Source organism: Emydura macquarii, unplaced genomic scaffold, assembly GCF_026122565.2.
Source record: "Emydura macquarii macquarii isolate MOO-44397 ecotype Brisbane River unplaced genomic scaffold, CSIRO-AGI_Emac_v2 contig_306, whole genome shotgun sequence".
NCBI lineage: Eukaryota > Metazoa > Chordata > Testudines > Chelidae > Emydura > Emydura macquarii.
In genome coordinates, this window is record NW_027130443.1 from 4,990,176 (window position 1) to 5,015,787 (window position 25,612).

The window sequence follows — 25,612 nt, forward strand, 5'->3', positions numbered from 1 at the left end:
GGCGACCATTGTGTCTTGCTATATAAAATTATCTGTGGATCAAAGCTGCATCACACAAGCTGGGAAAGGGACGACAGAAAGGAGAGGGAGTAGAAACAGAAAAAAGGAAGTTCTGTTTATTGACCATTTGAGGACAAAGCCATGGAGATTTGGCACAAAGATAGAGAACCATGAAGGACTCTCTGCCTTCTCACTGGTAACAAATTCACCTGTTACAAGCAGTGGAGTAAGCGCCACATCTGGTATCAGCCAGTCGCAAAACCGAGTGGAAGGGCCAAAGCATGACACTTGCCCAAGGCATGCAGCAGGTGTGCAAAGTGGGTAACTTTACATGTCAAATAGGGGTGCCGCTGGAAAGGAAGCCCAGAAGATAAAGCAGCCCTCCAGTTCCCTGTTTTAACTGATTTGTCCATCACATCCTCAACATTATCCAGGGCCAAAGCTCACCCTGGCTTACAGGGGTGCCACTCCCATTGACTTCCATTGGAGCTAGAATTGAGCTTCACAGGAGACATTCCCCCCAATACAGTACGCCCCCGTAAGGCCTATGCTCTACCTATGTCCCAGTTAAGCCCTCAAATTAAAAGAAGGAGGACTTAAGTGCTGTGTAAACCTCATTCCAGCGCAGAGGTAACTTCCTACCTCCACTGCCTCCTATCCAGAAGTGTTTAAAGCACAAAATAACTCCCAACACTTTATTTTATAAGAGGGTGGGAGCTAACCCCTGAAATTAACAGCACAGCTGGAGACCCGAGAGCGTAGGGTCCATGCATTATAGCTTAGTGCCAGTCACACTGACTCCACTCACAGTGACAACCAATTCCAGCCAGGTCTGTTTGTTTGTAATACATTGTAGGGATTCTTTCCACCTTTGCCGGAGTCTGGGAGGATTTTCAGAGTTAAAGACAGGCAGTGGGACTATCAACAGCCCAAATGCACTGTCAAGAGGGGGAGGGCGGGGAAGCATCCAACTGGCGAATATAATACTTGGAAGGAAAAGCAGAGTTTTTAAAAAAAAGATTGCGGTGAAAAAATCTCAGGAAGTCATCTAGTCATTCCTGCTTTTTACTGAAACAATAGACCCGGGATGCTGGCTAAGTTATAAATAATTCTACTGCATATACAACACAAACACAAGAGAGGAGCAGAGCAGGGTAACTACCGGCTCAATGGAAAGTGACTCACTACATTCTTACAACATACCCAAACAAGGACAAATTACACACAAATGGCCATTCTACTGTTCCATAGAGTCTTGTTATTAAATGGACAATTATGTCACTAGCTATCCAATGTCTTAAGAGAAACAGGGGAGAGCGACGGATACGGAAATGGTGATGACTAACGGCCACTTGGAACACCACAAGTTAGCATTTCTGGTCACAAGAAGCAGCCCATGCTGTACTCCTGTGTAGCACACAGATAGATGACTGTACTATTAGAGTGCAAACATTGGAGGGGGCCAGATACAAAGTCACTTTCCAATGGTCTATTCACAATACCAAAGCAAAGTCATTTTCACACCAAACAGACCACACAGCCTGACGCCCTGGGACCACTACAAGAAAGCGCTCAGAATGGTGAAAATAATGGGAAGCCACTGACTCCGCAACATCCTTCTCCTTTTAGAAAGGAAATTACCGTGGCAATAGAATTTGGCAGCGCCGCTGTGATTGGTTTTCCATCTTGGTCCACTGAACTATGAAAATAAATATCGAGTCTCGCTGAGCCAGTGCACATTGGCTCTTGCTGCACATCTCTGTTAGGGTAGTGCTGGCTGGATACCCGAGAGACAAGCAAGCATCCAAACCCATTCCCCAAGTGCAGTTTATCTACTTACCTGGCCGCCTGTTACTGTAGTATCTGAGCAACCACCACCTTTATTGTACTGAGCCTGACACCCCACTGTGAGGTCAGGAAGTGCTATTGTACTCACTGTGCAGGTGCAAAGAGACACTAAGAGTACACGTTCCTCACAGGGCCCCAGCTTGAGCCTGAACATCTACACAGAAATGTTTAGTCCCACAGCCCGATTCAGCTGACCCAGGCCAGCCAGAGGGTCTTTCATCCCTGTTCAGATGTACCCTACGCGCCTTGCCCAAGGTTGCACAGCAAGACGGTAGCTGAGCAGGGCACTGAACCAGGGTTTCCCAAGTCCCAGGCGATTGCCTAAGCACTGAGCCACCCTTCCTCGCCCATATTAAGAGCTGGATGATCCAGGAACATCACTGAGCAACAGCCATAACAAGGTATCTTTGTGCAAGAGTCGTGGGAGAAAGACTATATACTCCCAACAATACATTTTTCAGGGGTTCTCAAACAGATGGTTGCGACTACTCAGGGGGTCGCGAGCTGTCAGTCCCAGCGCATGCCAATAGGGGTGGCATGGCATGAGGGGGGTCATCACAGCCTGAAATATTTTCAAAGGGGGTCCCAGCAAAAAAAAGTTTGAGAACCTCTGGTTTAGACAGTGAATTTATGTCACTTGCATTTTTTTTTTTTTTTTTTTTTTTTTTAAAGTACTTTTCAACTTGTGCTTCCTGACTTGTAACTCCATTATCTGCATCTGGTAATGTAATCATTTTAGTTCAGCTGCATGAAGACACAAAAACAAAAAGCTGTCTTATAGACTGAGTTGATCTCTGAGTAGTCAAGAGAGAGGGAAACAAAGTCAGGTAACAGGACAATCGATTCCACCCCCAAAAATATAAAATAAAATTGCCCCAAGACTGCCACAATATTTTTCTGAAGCAAGATTCAGGGAGGCGGGGAAATGAAGCAGGATGTGAAATGCACTTTTTTTTTTTTTTATTTAAATAGCTATTTGCCAAATATGCGAAGTAAAGGTTGGCAACGACCTTCTGCATCCTCTCTCTACCTCAAAACGTAAAATAGGGACCGTGTCTATTTGGTTTAAAAGTCCCTGTAGACAATGAGAAAAATCCACTCTTCAGCTGAAGACGTTGTTTTACCTTAGTGACCTCCAACTGAAGTAGGGAATGTAAAACCCTTTAAGTCAATGTTGCAACTACCTATATTAGATACTCATATGACCACCATTATCATATTATCCAAGCACCTCACAATTTTTAAATGCTTTTATCCGCCCTGTGAGGTAGAGAAGTGTTGCTATTCGCCTTCTGCAGATGGGAAACTGAGGCACAGAGGCTAAGGTGCCCAAGGTCACACAAGAAGTTTGTCGCAGAGCAGAATATTGAACTGCTGCCTCCCAAATTTTAGGCTAGTATCCTAACTATTGGACCATCCTTTCTCTCAGGCTATAAACAGGCCAAATGGCCTCTGGGCTGTGCAAAGAGGACCTCAATCCAGCAGTGCCAACGTATCTGCACTTCAGCAGTGCCTACACTAGGCTTGCTTTCAAAAGCGTCCCACTGAACAAGCTCCACCAGTAGGAGCAATAGCAAAGAGCGGGTAACTAGCTAGTGGCATAGAGCGGATTTCCGGCGCCCGGGGGCCAATGCTCACATTTGCGCACACGTCCCCAGGCCTCACGCACCCCACTCCCCCACAGCAGGGAGGAGGGGTCCCTGGCTCCCACCAGACGGCACCGTCCCCCAGCTGCCCTGGGGACATGGGGTCTGTACCTGCGGGGAGCAGAGGGAGGAGACACACACACACCACATTCTTCCTCCTGCACCCCAGGGACTTTCTGGCTCTCATGCCAATGGCGTCCCTCCCCCTGCCCCCCGTCCCCGCTGCACTTATCTACCGCGTAGCACACGCCTCTCCCGCTTAGAGCCTCCTGCGCCCCCCACCCCCTGCGTGTCGTGCAGGGCCTGGCCAGTGCTGCCCCCCAGGCCAGCGCCCGGAGGCCTCTCTCCCCCCTCCCAGCCGGTCCGCCGCTGGTACCAGCACAGATGCATTACTCAGCCCTGGGCTCAGGGCAGGTCTAGAATACAGGGTGGTTAAAGCTTCAGTGGCTTTCTGCACTACTGCTCTGGCTGTTGCTATGTAATGTAGATTAGACCTTTCACTCCCCCCAACCTCCAAATCAAGAAAATGCTGGAAATCTCATAGTAACCAGGACATGGAGTTTTGCTTTAAGAGAGTTTGCCACTGAAAATGCCCTACTTAAGACAAAATGTCAATTCCTTTCTTCGGAATTGTGAAGTTTCCTCTTTGCATATCATAAAACGTCGGATTGGCCACACAGCTAGACATGTTAGTTTTAGGGTGGACAACAAAGGTGCAAGAAACCGAGTTGCAGCTGCAGGAACGAGGAGCTCTTGCTAAATGCATTTAAAAAATAAATCAAAATGCTAAATATTTTTTTTTTTTTTAAAATCAAGATACCAAATTTGATAGGGAAGGCAATTTATTTTCTCACAAAAATCCAGACTTGGAGGCTATTCATTTGGATAAAATCCAGTTCCACATTGAAATTCAGTCGGACTTTCAAATGCAAATATCAGGAGAAGAGCAACATATGGTAGAGGTTAGTACTTATTTTTCCTAATTAAATGGTATACTGCTGTTTTGTATAACAATGTTAATAGGGCGTTAACAAGCCTTTGGAAGAGAGACCACCTCACTTTAAAAAAAAAAAAAAATAGTACAGCAGAGGCAGAGACCGGCAATTCCATGCTTTCCTTCCACTAGAAAATGATTGTGTACTCACCATCCTAGTGACTGCATTTTTCCATGATCTTGTTCATCAGTCAAGACAGGTTAACCCTCCCTGCCACCTCCTACTATGCATTTAGTGATGGCAAGGGAACAGCCACATTAAAGAGCTATAGGCCATGTTGGCATAGTCCAGGAGCCAAAAAAGCTACTGGCAAAACTGGTAATTCTCTTTCCAAAACTTCTGTTCTTAACCATTGAAGCTGCCATTCTGATGATGGGCTGCCTACTGGATCCATTTTGTCTATTGCACCCATAGATATTTACAAGCATGCTAGAACTGAAGCCCGTTCTCTCTTTTTGGGCAAAAGGCTAGCCCATTCTTTGCCCTCATTTTTGACGTCACCTACATGATAGGCAGGATCATCACCCACCATGGAAAGGAGGGTTTTCAGACCAGAAAAATCTGTGATCCAAAGGATTAAGGTAAAGGTAGGCATTCTACCTCTCCACCCATAGGAAAGATTCAGAGCAGTGTGTAATTAAATACCATGATTCAGAAAACATATACAGTCAGTCCAAACATTTGGTAGGAAAGCCTCAGAAGAGTGGTTTCTATTCAGAAAAGCAACTCTAAAAACAGCCTTGCGAGGTTCCAGTGTTTTACTACGCAAGGCCTTTCAGTGAGCATCTGACACTCCTGCAAACTCAGAGCTCAGTTTCCAAATCCTAGGGCATTCTTTCTTGCTGTGCACAGTCACGGATGATAAAAATTATATCCTTGGACACATTGGGGTTTGCTTATTGGTAGTATTGGGCCTGGGAACTCAGCTAAGGAATGATAAATGACCCAGAAAGGACCCAGCTCATGCTCTTACTGATGTGCCGAGCCAACAGAGGTAATAGGGAGAGTGGGGGTGCCATTTTGGACAGTTACATTTTAGAGTAGATGATGCAGTTTGCAGAAGCCACCCGTTGGCTCTGCAGACAAGATAAAGGAAGCAGCACAGATAGATTTTCCAGGCAAGTTTATGCCCTCCAAACAGAGGTTGAAATTTTTCAAATGAATTTTTTCTACCAGCTCAAAAATTCTATGAAATGCTAGTTTTATTTTATTTTTTTTTAAAAAGTTCAACTTAATTTGGAAGTAAAGAGATAGCCAGTTCCTGCTCCCTCCCCTTCTCTCATTTTTTCCTTTTACCACCACTAACTTTTGAAAACTTCCTCAACTTTTGAAAAGTTGCAGAGTCATATAGGAAATAAATTAAAAGGTTGGCGGCGGATGGCTGAAAAAAATTCAGTGAAACTTAAATAGTCATAAATTTATACATAAATGTTTTTAAGTCATTCCATTTTGAAACCTGCAGAATGAAAATAATTTCAAGGATTAATATTTTTCACAATTCCTCTCGCCAAATTTTTCTCCTAAATACACTGAAATAAGTGTTTGGTTGGTTGTTTGTTTTTAAAAGAAATTTCCTGAGCAGAATGTTAAACAAAAACAAAACATATTTACCATCCCCCAGCCACATTTCTGAGTATAAGCTACAGGTTGATTTAAAGATAACCTGCCAAAAAAAAAAAAAAAAAAAAAAAAAAGTAGGTTTACACTCTCTTTTACATGTCTTTAAGACATTTAAAGGCAACCCAAGAGGGTTGGTTTCTGTTTGTTTTTCCTCTCTGCGCTTATTTTTACCTCCAAAATATCAGGAATATCACATCTGACCTTCCCTGATTTAGCTAAATCTCAGAGTGTGGACACTGTGCTCGCCCTCCTTAAACAAAAGGGAGCACTGAATTTTCAGCAAAGTCATCCTTCCCCCAAAATGCCCGCACTGAAGTCAAAGAGGTGTTAACAAAAATCTTCACAAAGTTCTAGACAGCCTATGCATGCCACCCCCCAGTTGCTCAGCTCTCTTTATGATGTTACTTCACTAGCTCTCCAGCACCATAAAGTCTTTCAGGGCAGGCAAGACTAGACTTTCTAATGTAAAATAAGGAACACTCCAAAAAACTCACTACATGTTAGGCCTTCTTTATACATCACAAAGCAGCAACAGGAGAGGGGGAAGAGGTCACACACCTTCTCCAGGTCCCCATAAAAAGACCAATCAGTCAAGATTCTCTAGCATAGATGATGTGCCAAGCCCTCAACATCCATGGAGAGGAGTCTGCTGCTTCCACCTTCCTTAAGTACAGAGAAAAGGCCAGACCCAAGTTGGCTACAGAACACTTTTGGTCTTGTCTACATGCAGAAGATGCACCCGTTTGTAACTTACAGGGAAAGTTTAACCCGATTTAGTAAAACTGGTGCAAAAGGCTGTGTGGACACTCAAAATGAATTTAGCTTAAACCTGTTCCCAAATTGACTCAAATTAAGCCAATGTAAGAGACTGTCTGCACAGGAAGTTGTACTGGTTTAACTAAATATATGTTTTTAAACCAAATTAGTAGACTGGTACAAACCCCTGTGTAAACCCACTTATTTCAGTTCAAGAGTTTAGTTTAAATTTATTCCCAGTTAATTTTAGCTAAGATGAAATAAGCCACTCAAACTGAAATAAGTCTCCACACAGTGGGTCGCATGAGTTTCAACTGGCTTAAAAACATACACGTAGATAAGACTGAGCAAGTGTGTGTGTGCAGACAAGCCGTACATCAGAATGCAAGTGAGCATCTGCCTGGACAATGCCTCATGCAATGGCAAAGATGTAGAAATAAGAACACAACCTTGCATCTGCCAAGACTGCCCAGCATGCTTCAAAAGATGGAAAACTGTTTAGTCATTCTGCCTTGCCTTTAACTTCTCACCCAAAGATGGTACCACCGAAATGCAGCACACCCTCCACTCTCAACCCTTGTTGCATTGGTTGCATCAAGTCATCAGCACTGCCAAAGAGCCCTAGGGCTCATCTACACAGGGAAATAGCTACTGTGGAATAAAAGCGTGTGTGGATCCACTTTGGAAGCAGATGAAGCTGAACCACACAGACACTCAGCGTGGAATAACAGGGTTCCACAGGGAGCTAGTGCAGAATAGCTCTTGTGCTTCTAATTCTGTACAGCACCTAGCACAAGGGGGTCCCAGGCCATGACTGGGGCATCTAGACCAGTGTTTCTCAACCTGGGGGTTTAGAGGGGTCGCAAGTGCAGAGCTGGTATTCGGGGTGGCAAGAAAGGCAATTGCCTGTAGCCACAGGGGCGCCTTGAAACTAAGTTACATGCCTCAGCCCCGTGGGGGTGGGACTCAGGCTTCAGGGGTACAGTAGTTTGGAAAGGTTAAGAACCACTGATCTAGACGTTACAATAATACAAATAGTAAATCATAAATAGGTTCTCCACGTCAACAGGCCCCATCTCTCCTTGTAACTCAAACCTTCATTCAGCTAAAGTGCACGGGAAGCCCGTTACTAACTGGGCCACACTTCCAACCAGAGCTATTTCTCTACTGGGCCACTGCCAGCTGAAGGCAGGCAAAGTCCTCTGGACACCTGGCACTCTAAAAGAAAACATCGTAAGAACATTGTGCCCATGTTTACCTCAGGTGATCTCTTACTCTCAGCACTTGCTACATTTTCCAGTCCCCATACAATTAAGCATTCAGCACTGCTATATATTTCATACTGCATTTCATGCCTCATTTGGCAACAAAATTAATTAAATTTTAGGTCAACACTGAAGGAGTACAGTATCTTTTTTCCTCTCCATGGCATATAGAACTCAGATTGTTAAAGCTAATGTGCTAATCAAGACTTCCAAAGTACTGTGGAACACTATCTGTAATGGAAGGGTAAGGGACGGGTCCCTGCCATTCACTCTCATCCCCCATCCACGCATGCTGGAACTACCCACTGTTGCCTTATTGCGCCTCACAAGAACTCTTCAAACTCCCTGGCATGGAGATGGGTCGGGGCCCAAATATTTGTTACCTTTTCTTGAACACCAGCAGTGGTTACATGAACACAAACGTCCACTTTTTAAAGTTTAATTTCTCTGGGGAAATAAGTCTCCTGCGCTTCCTGCCCCGAACAGCAGAGAAGTGGATGCAAAGCAGCCAATGGGTATTCACCGGTGTGGCTTCAAGCGCTTTCCATGCTGGAAAAGGATTGGCGCAAAGTGCATCCCAAGGCAAGCTGCCACTTCTCCCATTAGCCTCCCAGAACTGCCTGCATCCAGCTGCTCTGGTGACTGAGCTGTAGGCTCCAGCCTACGATGCTAGTTCACATCCTGGGGAAGACGTGGCAGCTGAAGAGAAAATTATATAGCTGTTAGTCACCCTGCTCAACGCGCTCAGATACTACGGTGATGAATGGTTCGAGAACATAACAGTATCAGAAATACAGCCAGCCTTTCTTCTGCCAGAAGATACAACGTACTCCAGTGGTTCTGAACTGTACTACAGTTCCGTATCAGAGACCTCACCTCCTTTTCCATTTAGCTGGAGCCCCTCTATTATTTAGCAATGTGGGGAAGGGCAGGCTGGCTACAACCCAACAGGTTGAGAACCTGATCTGAAGAGACGTGGGCAAGATGTGTGGCCACTTGGCAACACAGGATGCAATAGTACCTCTGGTCCGGACTAACAACAGGGAGACCCATTACGGATTTTTGAGCTTCAGCAAGAACATGGAAGGATGGAATCCAGGGGTTTTTGCATGAAGTGCAGGTAGAACAGACTCAGGGCAGACTGAGGAGCTATGTAAACGACTGAGCACCAGGGAAAGAAGCAGCAGCCAATTTAAAGTGACCTCATTTGGTTTGAGGGGAAAACCGGTTACTAACCTTTCTGTAACTGTTGTTCTTTGAGATGTGTTGCTCATGTCCATTCCATGTCTGGTGTGTGTGCGCGCTACATGCACCAGTGCTGGAGTTTTTTCCCCTCAGTGGTATCCATACGGCCAGCTCTAGCGACCCCTGCAGTGGTGCACATGTGTGCCGGTATAAGGGGCGTTACCAGCCCGCCTCCGTCTCAGTTCCTTCTTGCCGGAAATCTAACAGAGGGTGGATCTTGGAATAGACATGAGTAACACATCTCAAAAGAATAACAGCTACAGAAGTTTAGTAACCATTTTTTCCATCTTCGAGTGCTTGCTCATGTCCATTCCATGTCAGGTGACTCACGAGCAAGCCCGCATTGTCCTGGGCCTGTTGCGTGATGGCATAGTGGGACATGAAGGTGTGAACAGAAGACCACGTCGCAGCCCTGCTAGTGTCCTGTATTGGAACTTGAGCTAAGAAAGCTGCTGACGGAGCCTGTGCTTTTGTTGAATGGGCTGTCAGAGTGGCAGGAGGAACGACCTATGCCTGCTCGTAGCAAGTGCAGATGCAGGTGCTGATCCAGGAGGAAATCCTTTGTGATGAGACTGGCAAACCCTTCATTCACCTGACGACTGCAAAGAAGAATTGAGTGGGTTTCCGGAGGGACTTAGTTCTTTCAATGTAGGCCAGTGCTTGCCTGACGTCCAATGCATGCAGACGTCTCTCCTCACTACAGCAGTCTGGAAAAAAGACTGCCAGGAAGATGCCTTGGTTGACATAAAACTGCGATACCACCTTAGGTAGAAATGCGGGGTGAGGGCGCAGCTGAACTTTATCCTCGTAAAACAGAGAAAGGTTTCAATGTTAGACCTTGGATTTTGGAAACTCATCTTGTTGAAGTAATTGCTACAAGAAAGGCAACTTTGCACAACAACAACAAGAAGAGAGCAAGATGCCATGAGCTCAAAGGGAGGCCTAGTAAGTCTCGACAAGACTAGGTTGAGGTCTCATGGGGGAAACTGGGTCTCTGACCTGAGGAAAGAGTCACTCCCAGCCTTTCAGGAATCTGGCCATCATCTCATGACAGAAGACTGATCTGCCCTGGATATGCGGATGAAAGGCCGAGATGGCTGCCAGGTGTACCCTGATTGCCGATATCAGGCCTTGACGTTTCAAGTAAAGTAAGTAGTCCAGAATGGAGTGTATGTAAACAGCAGTTGAATCGGGGAAAGGTTCCATTCAGCCTCCCAGCAGGAGAAACATTTCCACTTCACCAGGTAAGTAGCTCTAGTGGAGGGTTTTCTGCTTTCCAGCAGAACTTTCTGCACCTGAGTGGAGCAAACCTGCTCCTCAAGGTTTAACCATGCAGCATCCATGCTGTCAGATGTAAAGAGAGGAGAGATCTGGATGCAGCAATCAACCTTAGTCCTGTGAAATCAAGTCTGGATGATCCAGGAGTGCCCAAGGGGCTACAACCGCCATGGCCAGCAACACGCTGAACCAGTGTTGATAGGGCCATGCTGGAAGGATCAGTATGACCTGTGCTTTGTCACTCTTGACCTTTATTAGAACTTTGTGGAGGAGAGGGATCGGTAGAAAGGTATACATTAGGCCACCCGACCATTGCAGAAGGAATGCATCAAGAAGCGAGCAGTTGTTCAGCCCTTGCAGGGATCAGAAACGGTGACGCTTCTTGTTCTGCTTGGTTGCAAAGTCCCCACCTTTGGATGACGACCTTGACTACCTCTGGGTGCAGGAACCACTTGTGGTGAGAGGAGGACGACTTGCTGAGGTGATCTGCCAACGTGTTCTTGACCCTCGGCGGGTGTGAGGCTTCAAGGTGGGTGTCAAACCTGGCAGAGGGCTAAAGGATCTCGCTCCTCCTTGCTTGTTGACATAAATTGATGCCGTATTGTCTGTTAGCACCCATACAACCTTTCCCAAAATCTGAGGCAGGAACACTTCGCAGGCGAGCTGGTCTGCCCTGAGCTCTCTGACATTTATGTGTAAATGTCAACTCCTCTGTGGACCAGAGGCCTTGGGTCCTGAGGGAGCCGAAGTGGGATCCCTCCCTGTGTCTGAAGCATCCGATACCAAGGAGATACTTCGGGCAGGGGGCCATGAAGGGAACCCCTCTTGCTACATGTGCAGGATTCATGCACCATGCCAATGAGGTAAGTACTCGGGGCGGGATCGTGAGGCTCATATCCAGGTTGTGTCTTGCCGGGGAATAAACAGACACTAGCGACATTTGGAGGGGGTCTGAGGTGTAGTCTTGTGTATTGTACCATGTGGGGTACACGTTGCCATGTGACCTAGCAGTCTGAGGCAAACTCTTGCTGTGGTGAAGGGTTGAGCTGTGACTTGGGCGATCAGCTCTGACATGGACTGAAGTCTGGCTTGAGGCAGAAATGCTCTGGCCAGGGTAGAGTCTAGGACTGCCCCAATGAACTCTGTCCTTTGCACCCGTACCAATGTAGTTTTCTGTTCATTTATCAGCATGCCCAGCTGTTGGCAGGTGGCTTGTAGTGCTGTGATTCTGGGCTGGACCTGAGCTTCTGAGTGACCCTTGATGAGCCAGTTGTCAAAGTTTCAGGGTAAATTTGTAAACACTCTTGGCGCTGTTGATAGACCAAATGGGAGGGCTATGAATTGGCAGTGGTTGTCTCCCACCAGGAACCGTAAGAACTGTCTGTGGCCATGAAAAATGGAAATGTTTATCCTCTAGGTCGTGGGCGGTGTATCAGTCTCCAGGATCCAGGGAGGGGGATGATGCAGGCCGGGGAGACCATACGGAACCTCAGCTTCGAGATGTTTGCTGAGGTGACATAGGTCCAATATTGACTGTAGGCCTCCTTTGGCCTTTGGTATCTGAAAGTAACGGGAATAAAACCCTTTCCCTCTCAGAGGAACTTCCTCTACAGCCTCTACCCATAGGAGAGCATGCATCTCTTGGATGAGAAGTTGCTCATAAGAAGGGTCCCACGAGAGGGACGGGGCTGGGGGAGGCTGGGAAGGAGGGAGTGAAAAACTGAAGGGTGTAACTCACTGCAATGGTGTTTAGCACCCACTGGTCCGACATTATAGCCACCCAAGCAAGGAGGTAGGGTAAAACTCAATTTGAAAAGAAGGGGAGGTTTGGATTCTGGGTCAAGCCTGTTAGGCTGCCCCCGGGCGCACCCTCAAAAGCCTGCCTGCCCTCGGGTGGGTAACGGCTTGAGCCCAACTGGCAAGTGCCAGCAGGGGTTGACCTTGACGGTGCTTATAGTCTCTGTTCTTTTTCCTGTAGTGCTCACTCCTGGCCTGGCCTGGCCCGAAAACTGCTGCAGAGGCCTGAAATGCTTCCTGGAAGCAGAAAGAGTATAGAGGCCCAAGGAGTGGAGTGTGGCCCTAGAATCCTTTACTCTGTGCAGCCTGGAGTCCGTTTGACCAGAAAACAGCGCTGCGCCATCAAAGAGGAGGTCCTGGGTGGACTGTTGGACCTCCGCAGACAGGCCAGACGATTGCAGCCATGAGACCCTTCTCATTGAGACGGCTGAAGCCATTGTTCTGCTGCATCAGAGGCTGCCTGTAGAGAGGCTTGGGCCATTGTCTCACCCTCCTCCAATATGGCCATAAATTCCTGCCTGGACTCCTGGGCAAAGAGTTAGTGAACTTGGCCATGGAATGCCATACATTATAGTCATACCTCTGCAGCAAGGCTTGCTGCTTCGATACGCGGAGCTAGGGGCTAGCAGTCGAATAAACCTGTCTGCCAGAGAGGTCAAGCTTCTTTGCATCTTTATTTTTGGGGGCTGAGCTTGACTGCCCCTGCCTGTGTCTTTCACTGGTGGCTGACACCACCAACGACCCTGGGGACAGGTGAGAGTACAGGTATTCGAACCCCTCAGCTGGCACAGAATATTTTTCTCCTCAGCCTTTTTAGATGTAGGGGGCAGAAAGGAGGGGGTTTGCCATAAGGCCTTGACAAGTTTAACAACTCCCTCATGGGCCGGAAGGGCCACTCCAGTGGGGGCTGCCTCTGCCAAATATCAAAAAGCGCATCAGCGAGATCAGTCAGCTCCTCAGCCCAGATTCACGGCTACCCTCTTGCGTAGCTCCTGGTGCGTTCTAAAGTGGTTCTGCGGGAGCGTGGTGGAGGGGCCTGCTACCGCCTCATCGAGTCATGACGATGGTGAGGCAGTTAAGGGTGGAGCGGGCGACTGTTCTTCTGCGGCCGCGGTAGCCTCTTCCAGGGGTACCGCTGAAGCCCCTGCCGCTTGGTCTGGTTCCTCATCCAAGACCAGGGACAGGTCCAACACTCGCCAAGCCCAGTGGCAAGGCTGAGGGGAAACCTACAGCTGTGGCTGGATTCACCTGGCCCCAAGGCAAAGCAATCTCCTCCCCCTCTGAATCCAAAGGGTCCCTCTCCCGCAACCACAGCGGTGCCAACCTCAACTCCCCCTCTCTAGTGCGCCGGGAGGTGGGGTGTCTCGGTTCCAGGACTCGTCAATCGGTGCTGAGCGTCTGGGGATCAACAATGGTACTTCGGCAACCTGCGTCAAGGCTCTGGCGATCGGTACCGGGAGTCCGGTTGCGGGTGGCCACTCTCCATGGACCCGTAACGGGGTCCTGGCGACTGCCAGGATGCCGGAGAGCAGTGACGAGACGTTGGGGTCTGTGCGGGGCTCCCTATCGTGGGCTTGCCCCTTGATGAACTCTTAGCGGGTTGCCCGGCACAGGATCTCAATGCTGGAGTCTCTCCTCCCTGGGAGTGGGTGGCACCAGGCGTGACAATAAGTCTTGGCCACTTGAAAGGCTTCAGGCATGGATGGTACCACAAGGTGCTGGGGCGGACTGGGAGCTCTAACGGGTGAGGCCGTAGCAACCTGAGTTCCAGGGATGACGAGCGGCACGATGCAGGCCTTGGCTCATCTCCTGCTACCTGTCTGTCCTTCTTGGGGGAGCGTCCTCTTCTGGGTGTGCAACTTCTTCTGGCACTTTTTCAGCACGAGGGATGGTGACCAGTGCCGGGATGAACTTGATGCCAGCGTGGCACTCCAAGTCGACACTAAAGTGCTGGTCACAGAGTCAGGTCTAAGAGCTGACTCCATCAGGAGAGCCCAAACTGATATCTCGGTCCTTTTGCGTGCAGGGGAGGACTGAAGTTTCCGCAGATCCTGCACTTATCCTGGACGTGGGTTTCAGCCAAGCACTTTAAGCAGCCCTGGTGAGGATCGTTTACAGGCATAGGCTTCTTACATGAAGCACATGGTTTGAAGTCCGGGGATCAGGCCCTGCAGGACTAACTAACAACTCTAACTAACTAACTTAACTATATACACTAAATCTACGGATGAAAACCACTGGTAATATTGCTTGCCAAGGCAAGGATCTTCCAGCCCCGTCACGGGCAGTAAAAAGGAACTGGGGGGGAGGGGAACACCCCTTACACCAGTGCATATGTGCGCCACTGCAAAGGACACTAGAGTTGGCCCCACAGATACCACTGAGGGGAAATACTGATACTGAGGGCACCCTACAGATACCACTCCAGTACCACTCTGGCACTAGTGCATATGGCACACACACACCTGACGTGGAATGGACACGAGCAAGCACTCGAAGAACTGTTATGTGTCAGGAGAAATGGCATAGTAACTTGACACTCTCCCATTAGCCCACAGAGGACGTGATATCTCCCATCACAGCCCCACTGGCCTGATTCAGTAAACGATAAGCACCAAAATCCACTCTCAGTGCAGATCTGTGGCCCAGCAGAGTGCTGCTTCCTTTTACATACACCCTAAAAACAGAGAGACATCATTCCATTCATGACAAAGATTTAACAAGCCCAAGCTCAAAATCTGGTTCTCAAAGCCATAGTTATGCACCCCTCTTCACATATATGAAATGAAGTAACTTGTAATTATTTGTGTTTGTACAGCTCCTACAAGGCAGGTTCTGAGCCCGGCTGAGGACTTTGGGCAATACTGGGACACAAGGAATTTCTCTCACCCACTGGCATCCTTTGGATGCATTAAAATGTCATAGAAATTTATGTCACAGCAAAAGCCATGCAGAGTAAAAAACCGCTCAGTGTATGTGTTAAATTCTATGCATATTACACACACATACATGCAATGTGAGCAAGTTACGCTTGCCATAACTGTGAATTTCCTGACTTCTGCACGTGTTAAATATCCATCTGGTATTAGCTTAATTAAATTTAGTTTTGCAGATTAATTTTAAAAAGAATTCAGATACAAGTGTAGGTGTGATTTAGGCACATGTGGTATGCTTTCTGGAGCCCAGCCCCCTACGGAGCATGCAGAATTTAAAATTAGCAGCACCGAGGTCCAGCAGAAATGCTTGCCAGACCTGCTGGGCCCCTTCCAAAGCCATCTTCCCCTTTTGGAAGGAGCCCAATAAGCCTGGAAAGCTTTCAGTTGTGACAGTGAGCCAATTGCAAAAATTTTGCCTATCCAGTACAGCAGAATTTGATATGATCATGTGATCTAATGACTGTACACTCAGACAGACATTATACAGGGACTCAGGAGCAGGGGTGACTGGCCAGGGTCCAGACTAGCTAGGCAACATCTTTACCAATTTACGACCCAATCCTGCAACACAAATAGTATTTATACATAATCCCATATGAGCAGGGTTTGAATTGGGCTGACACACAGCTGTACGGTGTACTGGCATCTTTGCCTCCTTGTTCTCCAGAATATTGTCTTTCATTAAAAAAAGAGTCTGGACCTCATGGTCGAAAGGGGAACCTTGAAAATGTGACAATTCAAAACACTCAGTATGTGATTTTTCAATGCTTACATCCTTTTCCTCATTTTTGATAAAGAGCATTTTGAGGTTGTGTGGGTTTTTTTCCTTCCTTTTAAAAAGTTTCTTGAAGCATACCACCCTGCATTTGCCCTCACTGAACACTAAGTCTTGGTCACCACACACATTTTTTTTCTCTAGGTGGAAAAACCAGCAAGAGACATTTCAGCCCACAGGGCAAATCTTCCCCCCCCAGGAAGCTAAACACAAAGATAAATTAAAGAACAATAAGTCACCCAAACAGATGGTATTACCCGAGAGTTCTGAAGAAACTCAAATGTGAAACTGCAGAACTACTAAATGTGGGATGTAACCTATCATTTAAATCAGCTTCTGTACCAGACGACTGGAGGATAGCTAACGTGACACCAATTTTTTAAAAAGGCTCCAGAGGCAATCATAGGCCAGGAAGACTAACTCCAGTACCAGGCAAATGGGTTGAAACTATAGTAAAGAACAGAATTACTAGACACACAAATGAACACAATTTTGTTAAGGAAGAGACAAAATGACTTTTGTAAAGGGAAATCATGCCTCACCAATCTGTTAGAATTCCTTTGGCGGGCGGGCGGCCAAGGGGGGGGGAGGGGGTTGTGTGTCAACAAACGTGTGGACAATGGTGATCCAGTCAATAGAGTGAACTTGGACTTTCAGAAAGCCTTTGACAAAGTCCCTCATCAAAGGCTGTTAAGCAAAGTAAGTAGTCATGGGATAAGATGGAAGGTCATTTCATGGATCAGTAATTGTTTAAAAGACAGGAAACAAACGGTATGCATAAAACGCTCAGTTTTCACAATGGAGAAAGGTAAATAGTCGGGTCCCCAGCAATGGAGGTTGGAACAATTTGTATAGTGGGGGTGCTGAAAGCCATTGAACAAAAATCTAAACCCTGTGTGTGACAGAAACCACTTCCAGCCAGGGAGTGCTGCCAACCCCCCATCACTAGTTCCAGCCCCCCAGGATCTGGGCTGGGGCCAGGGTTGTTCAAGGCATTCATAAGTGATCTGGAAAAAGGGGTAAACAGTGAGGTGGCAAAATTTGCAGATGATAAAAAATTACTCAAGATAGTTAAGTCCAAAGAAGACTGCAAAGAGTTACAAAGGGATCTCACAAACTGGGTGACTGGGCAACAAAACAGAAGGAGAAATTCAAGGCAAAAGTAATGCACATTGGAAAAACATAATCATATAAAATGATGGGGTCTAAATTAGCTGTTATCACTCAAGAAAGAGATCTTGGAGTTATTGTGGATAGTTCTCTGAAAACACCTACTCAATGTACAGTGGCAGTCAAAGTTAACAGAATGTTAAAAAACATTAGGAAAGGGATAGATAAGACAGAAAATAGCAAAGTCACTATATAAATCCATTGTATGCCCACACCTTGAATATTGCATGCAGTTCTGGTCGCCACATCTCAAAAAAGATAAATTAGAATTGGGAAAAGTTCAGAGAAGGGCAACACAAATGATTAGGGGGATGAACAGCTTCTGTAGGAGAGATTAAAAAGACTAGGATTTATCATCTTGGAAAAGAGATGATTAAGGGGGGGATATGATAGAGGTCTATAAAATCATGACTGGTGTGGCAAAAGTGTTATTTATTCCTACACAACACAAGAACCAGGGGTCACCCAATTAAATTAATAGGCAGCAGGTTTAAAACAAACATAAGGAAGTACTTCACACAACAGAGTGTCAACCTGTGGAACTACTTGCCAGGGGATGTTGTGAAAGCCAAAACTGGGTTCAAAACAGAATCAGATCAGTTCATGGAGGATAGGTCCATCAAGGGCTAATAGACAAGATGTTCAAGGAAGCAACCCCATGCTCCGAGTGTACTAAACCTCTAAATGCCATAAGCTGGGAGTGGATGACAGGGGACAGATCACTCAATAATTGCCCTGTCCTGTTAATTCCCTCTGAAGCACCCGACATTGGCCACTACTGGAAGACAGGATACTGGGCTAAATGGACCATTGGTCTGACCCCGTATGGCCGTTTTTATGTTCCCTGGTAACGAACGTGCCTTCTCAACCATAACAACAGAACTACTAGTATGACACTATAACATGTTTGTCTCCAAATACCAGAAAAATATTTATATTTGTTCTTGAAGCACCTTTGTTTTGAGTGATAATATGGTCGCCTCCACTACGCTTTTCAGAAGCACTTCTCTCCTTATTGGATTAGAATTCTGTTGTGTCTGCATCAGGATCTCCCCTTCTCTGCCCCCTCCATCTGTTATAAAAACTTTGAAAGACAAATACTGGGGAGGAAAGGAAAAAAGGAAAAGCCTTGTCTCAGTGTTTCTGCCCTGATTGCAGAGATGTAAGAGAAGCAACTGCAAAGGTGAGGCGAGTGCTAGAAGCAGGAATGCGTATTCAAGAACATAATGAGGGGATCAGAGCCTGAAGACCGAATTGAGGTGTTACTTTAGATTAATGGAGATAAGTGTGAAGATTTACTCTTCTCTTTGTTCTACACAGCTTGCTACTTCCTGCAGCTAGAATCCCCTTTCCACACCTCCTCCCCAGCTCCAAGAATGCTCCTCTTTGCCCCAGCCCTTCCATATTTTTAAGCCCCCTTTCTGTATCTCAGTCCCTTGGGTTTCCAGAACTGGCACCAAGGAAAGCGGGGAACCACAAGGAAGCCTCCCCCCCCAAAGTTCTATTTCAGAGGCAGGGTACCAGAAGGTGGGGAAAAAGAGTGAAAACTAAGTGACTAAGAAGCCTAAATCTCATCTTCAAAAGTGACTTAGGCACTTGAGAGAAAGACAATGGGACGTAGCCACTTACCCTACCTCACTTTTGAAAATGGATTTAGATGCCTCACCACTTAGGCACTTTTGAAAATTGTAACCTAAATTCCTCAACTTCCTGAATGCACAGCAGTTGGTTTATATTAATAATGATGCAAATACATTTTAAGTACAGAACTCAAATTCAGTATTTTTCAAGCTAACCCCACCTAACACATTTAGCAGCAGCCTAGCAAAATTCTACTTGACCACAGCAAGTAGTTGACCTTTTTTTCCTTTATAAACAAAGTCAAATGGATTTTTCATAAGAAATTACAGTCACAGTAAAATGTGGACAAGCCGATTTTGTACCTGGACTGGTAATTGGCCATTTTAAAAATTAATGTTTTGCAATACTGCTGTGTGAGAACTGATACACAAGTAAAATAAATTAATCAAACAGCCTAAAGTAAGTAACTTAAGTAAAGAAATGTCAATGCTAAATATTTTGCACCTCCTGTCTGCCTTTCACAATATATCAGAATAGCAAAAACAAAAAAACCCATCACTCACACTTCTGCATAATCCAAACGTGGGAATTAAATAAATTTAGTATGAAAATGTGATACAACTGAACTATTAAAAGCTTCTGTTTTCTCCACTACAGGGAATAGAGCTGGCAACTACTTATCAGTCTGAAATTCAATTCTTGACTGGATGTCAATAGAAGACACTGCATTTAGCTCTTCAAAACTTACAGTCACTGTAATTTTTAGCTTCTTTTACTTGAGATGTGCAAGTTGACTTCTCAGCATGTTAAATAGTGAACAAAGTGTCACTTTCCTATCCACAGATCTACTACAGAAGGCAGAGGGCTTTCTTTCTGCCACCTTCCAAAAGAACCCTCAATTCCACATTAAGAATGCGGCCTAATAAATGGTTACATGCCCCTATGAAGTAATCAAATCTTCAAACAACTCACCCAGAGCACCAATTAAAGAGACAATCTCATCTTTCACAGAATTTATGGACTTTCAGTGTTGTTACCACAGGTATCTGAGGTCGAATGTTGTTTAAAGTGAGATTTCAAAAGGGATGCACACTCACCTCCCTCCAGGGAGAATGCATTTGACTTTGTTCAGTAGACTATAACTTAAAAGTTGTTACAAGCACCAGCTTGTAACTCTTTGAAAAACTCCCTGGTTAGCCAGCCTCAAATATGTTACATGAACTTGCCCTGATCAAAGCAAGTCCCTCTACAATAAACCTCATCTCATGATCTTGCTAGCAAATAGGTGCAGAACAAACTTTGAAAGAGAAGGAGGGGGGAGGGGAAGGGAACGAAACCACAAGGGGACCTCCCCGAACCCCATTCACTTTTACTGTCCTGAGGCTAGAATGTTCCCTTGACTACAGAGCAACAAGGGAAACAAATTTAATCACAAATTTTGTTATTCAAGACAACAAAGCCATTTCATAGCAAAGCTTTTATTTGTTGCAAGCAGAATAACGCATCAGCAGGAGCCAGGCTGGGCTATCACTAACCAGACAGTTGTATGAAGCCAAGATATTCCTGAGCCCTCTTTAAATTTGGTGGAAATACAAAGCACTGCTATCAAGTTCTTAGAAATGTAAGAGGTTAAGATGGCCAAATGCAGTATTACCTCACCGAAAGAGCACCATTGTGGGTGTTTTGTTTTTCCCATAGAGCTCTTTTCATACTCTACATCAGTGTTTCTCAACCTTTTAAGTAGCAAGTACCCCCTCACTTCTGAAAATTTTAATAAGTACCCCAACACACAATTTTCCACTCTGAGAAATACAATCTTTTTCCCCTTTACCACTGGACTGTATTTCTCGTAAACCAGGAGAGTTCTGCAATGCTGTGTGGCTGTGACTGATCACAAACCCCCCTGCTGTTTCTCCCCTCCTTCCCTTCCTCCCTATAGGAGCAAAGGTCAACGCCAGCCAGTCACTATGGCCTGATGGCAGGGTCACGTGGTGTTCTCCTCACACAGGTGGGAACTTATGAGGTCTGAGCAGGCACTAGCGGCCCAGAGTGGATAGGAGCGCTCCCCATGGCCATCCCTAGGGGGGTGTGGGCCTGGGGGAAATCACACTGTGTGGGCCCCCTTAAGACTTTTATACTAGTAAAATCTGGGGCTGTCATAGTTGTGAATTTCACTGCTCAGCTAAAGCAGTGAAATTGACAAGTAAACCTGCCAGTAGAGCCTGGCTCCAGGACTGGGCAAGCTGCTGGGCTCTCTGCCTGGCTTTCTGGGAACTGGGCTTTGAGCCGAGCAGGGGAGCGGCCACCTGGGCAAGTTGCAGGCGGCTGCCGCCTAGCTGCCAGCCCAGGAGGTGGGCGACTGCCACCCAATCCGAGCAGGGGCGGAGGAGGCTTCCACGCAGGCTGGGACCCGGGGATGTGGGCAGGCGGCAGGCAGCTGCTGCCCATCTTCAAGCCAGGGCACGGGAGGCTCTCTCTCAGCTCAGAGCCAGGGCATGGGTGGCAGCCACCCAGCAACGAGCCCAGCTCGCAGGGTGCAGGAGGCTGCTGCCGGGCTCCCACCTGGGAGCTGGGACTGCCTGGGACACAGGCGGCTGCCACCCGGGCTTCCCAAAAAGACGGCAGCGGCTGCCTGCCTCCCTTCAATGGGTTTTTTGCTGCGTACCCCCTGCCTGTGTTTCGTGTACCTTGTACCACAGGTTGAGAAACTATGCTCTACATAACCCCAAAGCACTTTATAAAGCAAGATGCGAGTTAGACACCGACACTGCTGTGACCCTATAGAAAACTCAGCAGCCATTATGCGTTCCACTGACAACTCATGCATTGCTCTGCCCATCATGGAGCAACACTGGAAAGACACTGACTCTGCTACTACCCCTTACTGCCCCTTTTAAACTTCAATTTAAAAAAAATTGTATATATTCTATATATTATATATATATATATATATTCTAGGCCGACACGGAGCCTTCTGAGTGAATGAAACGCCAGCCACCAGCCTGGCTTTACTGTAAGAGCGCTATTTCCCCAGCACTCCTACTTCTTGTTATGAACTGGGCAGCTCTGCAAATCAAGTAGGCAAGCCAACAGTCATGCAGGAAATGACTGAATGCAAGCCTGCTCTGTCACTAACTAGCTTGTGGTGTCTCTTTTGTGGATTATTGTAGCAGCAAAATACGAGACGTAAACAAATGTTCACGACAGATCAACTTCCATGTGTATTAACTTATACCTCTCCTTTACTTTCTTCCTATATTGCTCTATTTCCTTCATCCCCCACTTCCAATATATCCTTCCTTACCTTTTTCATTGCTGAGATAAACTAAATAGATCTGAAGCACTGACCCTGGTATCTGGCTGTTAGGAGATAAAAAACACCATACTGTGTTTTTGTCTTCCTGAATAAAATTAAAACCTGTTACACATTGTAACAAAATTACTTAATTAAGCTTTTTTTTTTTTTTTTTTTTTTTTTTTAAAGTCTCCACACAGAGAAAAACGTTGGTTCAAAAAACCTGTTTAAAGACTGAACTACATTCTGGGAGCCCCAAACACGGCTGATGTTGAGGGGCAGGAGAGCTGTGAACAATAGCATGGGGACATCCCTGTGCAACATTTCTTCATGTAGATTGAGTGTCCAAAATGCAGGGTTTCTGCACACCACAGTACCAACTCTGCTATGCAAAGATCTCTCACCACCTGGCTCTGGGAGCTCCTGAAACTCCATGCCTCCCTCCATCCTGAAAAATCCCAGTAGGAAAAAGCTCAAGAAGTGGAAACAGCAAGACATTTGACTGCAGTATTTTCTTGATCAACCATTTCCAGTGGCTCTGACAATACATTTTAATAGTACTTCCCAGACTACCCTAGTTAATCACAGCATATGGTGCCAGAGCTTCACTATCCTAGTGTGGGTTTGGGGGTTTTCTTAAGAGCAATGGCACAGCCAGGTTTATATGACTGTGACATTCCAAGACAACTTGGGTGGCTTCAGTTAATCAGTATTGGAATGACTGAGATTTAACAATCTACAAATTCATCAGCATATTTAAGGGAGATGGGATATGTAGAAAAAAGGCAACAAAACTCTCCTGCATGCAACAGACTTTATTCTATAGTGAACCCCTCCCAAACGGTTGCCTAATGAATGCAACACCCTTGAACACAGAAAGCCTGTTACAGCCATGCCACCCCAGAGTATGCCAGGCATAGCTAGCCCAGGGGTATTTTATTTTAATCCTGAATTAAGAAGCCTCTACCAATTAGTGCCAACATTTCAGACATGGGAAGCTGACTCCCATGGAGTCTAAAGCTAGGCTTCATGGGAGATAACCTAAGGCCTTTGGAGCATAAATCCCAGTGTCTTTAAATGAACCTGCACTCCTAAACCCCCTTGATGTTTTTGAAAATTCCCCCACCCTCCCAAATTCAGTATTTAGGCACTTTGGTAGGCATTCAGTGCTTCTGAAAACCAGGGGTCAGATCTTCAACTGGTGGAAGTTATCACAGCCATTTATTTAGGTCCCTAAATATTGAGATAGGAACCTACCTTTAGGGCCAAGATTTTCAAAACTGGGCATCCAAACTATTGAAGTATACAAGGCCGAACAGGCAATCACTGTCATTTTACTGGAGGTGGGGACACAGAGTGGGTACTTGGAAAAAGATCCTCTTCCTGAGTACCATCTTCTTAAATATAGCGAAAAGCTGGGATCATCAAAGGGGCGGAAGGGAAACCAACACCTAAATCCCACTGAAATTCAAACTCCCTTTAGCTTCTTTGGAAGTCCCAACCAATAGAATTAACCTTCTAGCTATTCAAGAAGTTTCACCTCAGTTACATAACAGCAAAAGATTCCTGGACACACACACAAGGGATTAAGGAATTAACGTTCCTACTCAGAGCAGCAGTGGTACAATAGAACCATGAAAATACATTAAAGAGCAGCTACAAGACTGACAATTCCCTTTGCTTTGGGGCTTTGTATTTGTTTTTAAACTCTGAAAAGAGGCATTAAGAAGAAAATAAGACAATACCTGATCCTCCAAACTGCGTGCTCGCTAGCGTCGTGGGTCTGTTTTTTCCATTAGCCACTGGCAGGGGGAACATCTATAAAAACAAGAAGATGAGAGAGGGAGAAAGAAAAGAGATTTCAACATGTTAGCTTTGCTGTGTTGTGGCAAGAGAGAAAGAAATAGAAGCACTATTAGTGCAGAAATCTTTCCAACTGCTTCCTCAGCTGATCTATAGCAGGGAATAGAGTATCCCAATTCTGAGCTGGTATATAGCCATTCCCGATCAAGTCAACTTGTGTGTTCACAGAATTTCCAATTTCTTTTTCACAAAGACATAGCTTCTGGGATATTTTTCAATTGCAGTAAAGAAAAGAGGTTCCCTCTTCCCACTCTTGTGCTTAGGGCTCATTATTTCTTTCCCACATTATGAAAGGAGGCAAAAAATCTAGGAAGACCACAAGGCCACAAAGCACGATTTGTTCCATTATTAATAAAGGATGCAGTACCCAATTCTCCATCTAAACAGTTTCACCCCACTCCCTCCCATAAATTTAACACATACGTGAAGATGTGGATTTATTTCCTCCTTTTTTTCCTCCCCCTCCTATGTCCTAGGAAGAAGTTAGCAGCCACCGCAGTGACACCAGCTGGAAGGATACAGATGACTAAGCTACACATTTCTTTGCTGCTCATCTTCAGTGCACAACTCCAGTTAGGACTCCAGAAAATTCTCCCCCCACACTCATCTTTTGGGACAAAATGTGATCATCATATATCTATCCACTTTCCTTCTCCATCCATCCAACAGAGACACTGCACCAGTGTAAATAAGCTTAGACAGTAGACATTCTACAAGAATTTGTAGACAGATGAGATCTGGCTGATTCCAACATTATGTAACACATGCTAACACATGATCAGAAAGATTAGTGTGCTGTATAGTATCGGTCATTTTAGCTACCTGTTTGCCACAGTTACTGCTACAATTTATAGCTAATCTCCCTGTGCCACAGAACTTCCTCAAAAATATTGCATACCTACTCAGCTAACATGTACAAATATTCTTGAAAAGAACTGGGAGGGTTTCAAAAATTGTTATTTAAAAATGTATATGCACCTGCATGCAGCAGAAAAGACAACTAATTCTACAAACATGGAGCTTTAACCAGTAAAACAACTAATGGGACAATGCTTAGTAAATTAACAATTTAAAATGTTTTTTAATATTCAACTCAAATACTTTCACCATCAAATCATTTACATTATTATTTTTAGCTTCATAATATCTGAATAACTCACAAGTTTAATACTTTAAAGATTAAACAACTGAATAACACTTCAAGTAACTTTAGTAGAGCAATGCAGCATTTCATGCCCTGACATATTTTATGTGATGGTTTTGTGGCCAGGAGTGTTCCTTTACACAGTGATCTGCTCAGCCTTGTTAACCCATATCAAAAATACAGGAATATACGGGGGAGCTTTTTCGAAAGAAGAAAGACCAATTAGCCAACTAACTCCCCTTGAAAAGCAATGGAATATGGGTGCCTAACGCCTATCCATTCTTTTGAAAATAAATATATATTTGTGTGAGAGTATGGACATGTATGCTTAAAAAAACCCATCTAAACTGAAGGCTCCCAAGACAGTTAGAATTTCAGCATCAGTAAAGAAATCACTT

General features: G+C 45.5%; 1 protein-coding gene across 8 annotated transcripts in view; it reads right to left on the reverse strand.

Moving 5' to 3' along the window:
- The window catches only part of TCF3 (transcription factor 3), a 121,534-nt gene that overhangs the window by 85,762 nt on the left and 10,160 nt on the right, over positions 1-25,612 (reverse strand). For all 8 annotated transcript variants that reach the window (XM_067557575.1, XM_067557564.1, XM_067557520.1 and 5 more), the window contains exon 3: positions 23,953-24,025. In XM_067557575.1, the coding sequence (XP_067413676.1) occupies positions 23,953-24,025 (73 nt within the window). The remainder of the gene's footprint in view (positions 1-23,952; positions 24,026-25,612) is intronic.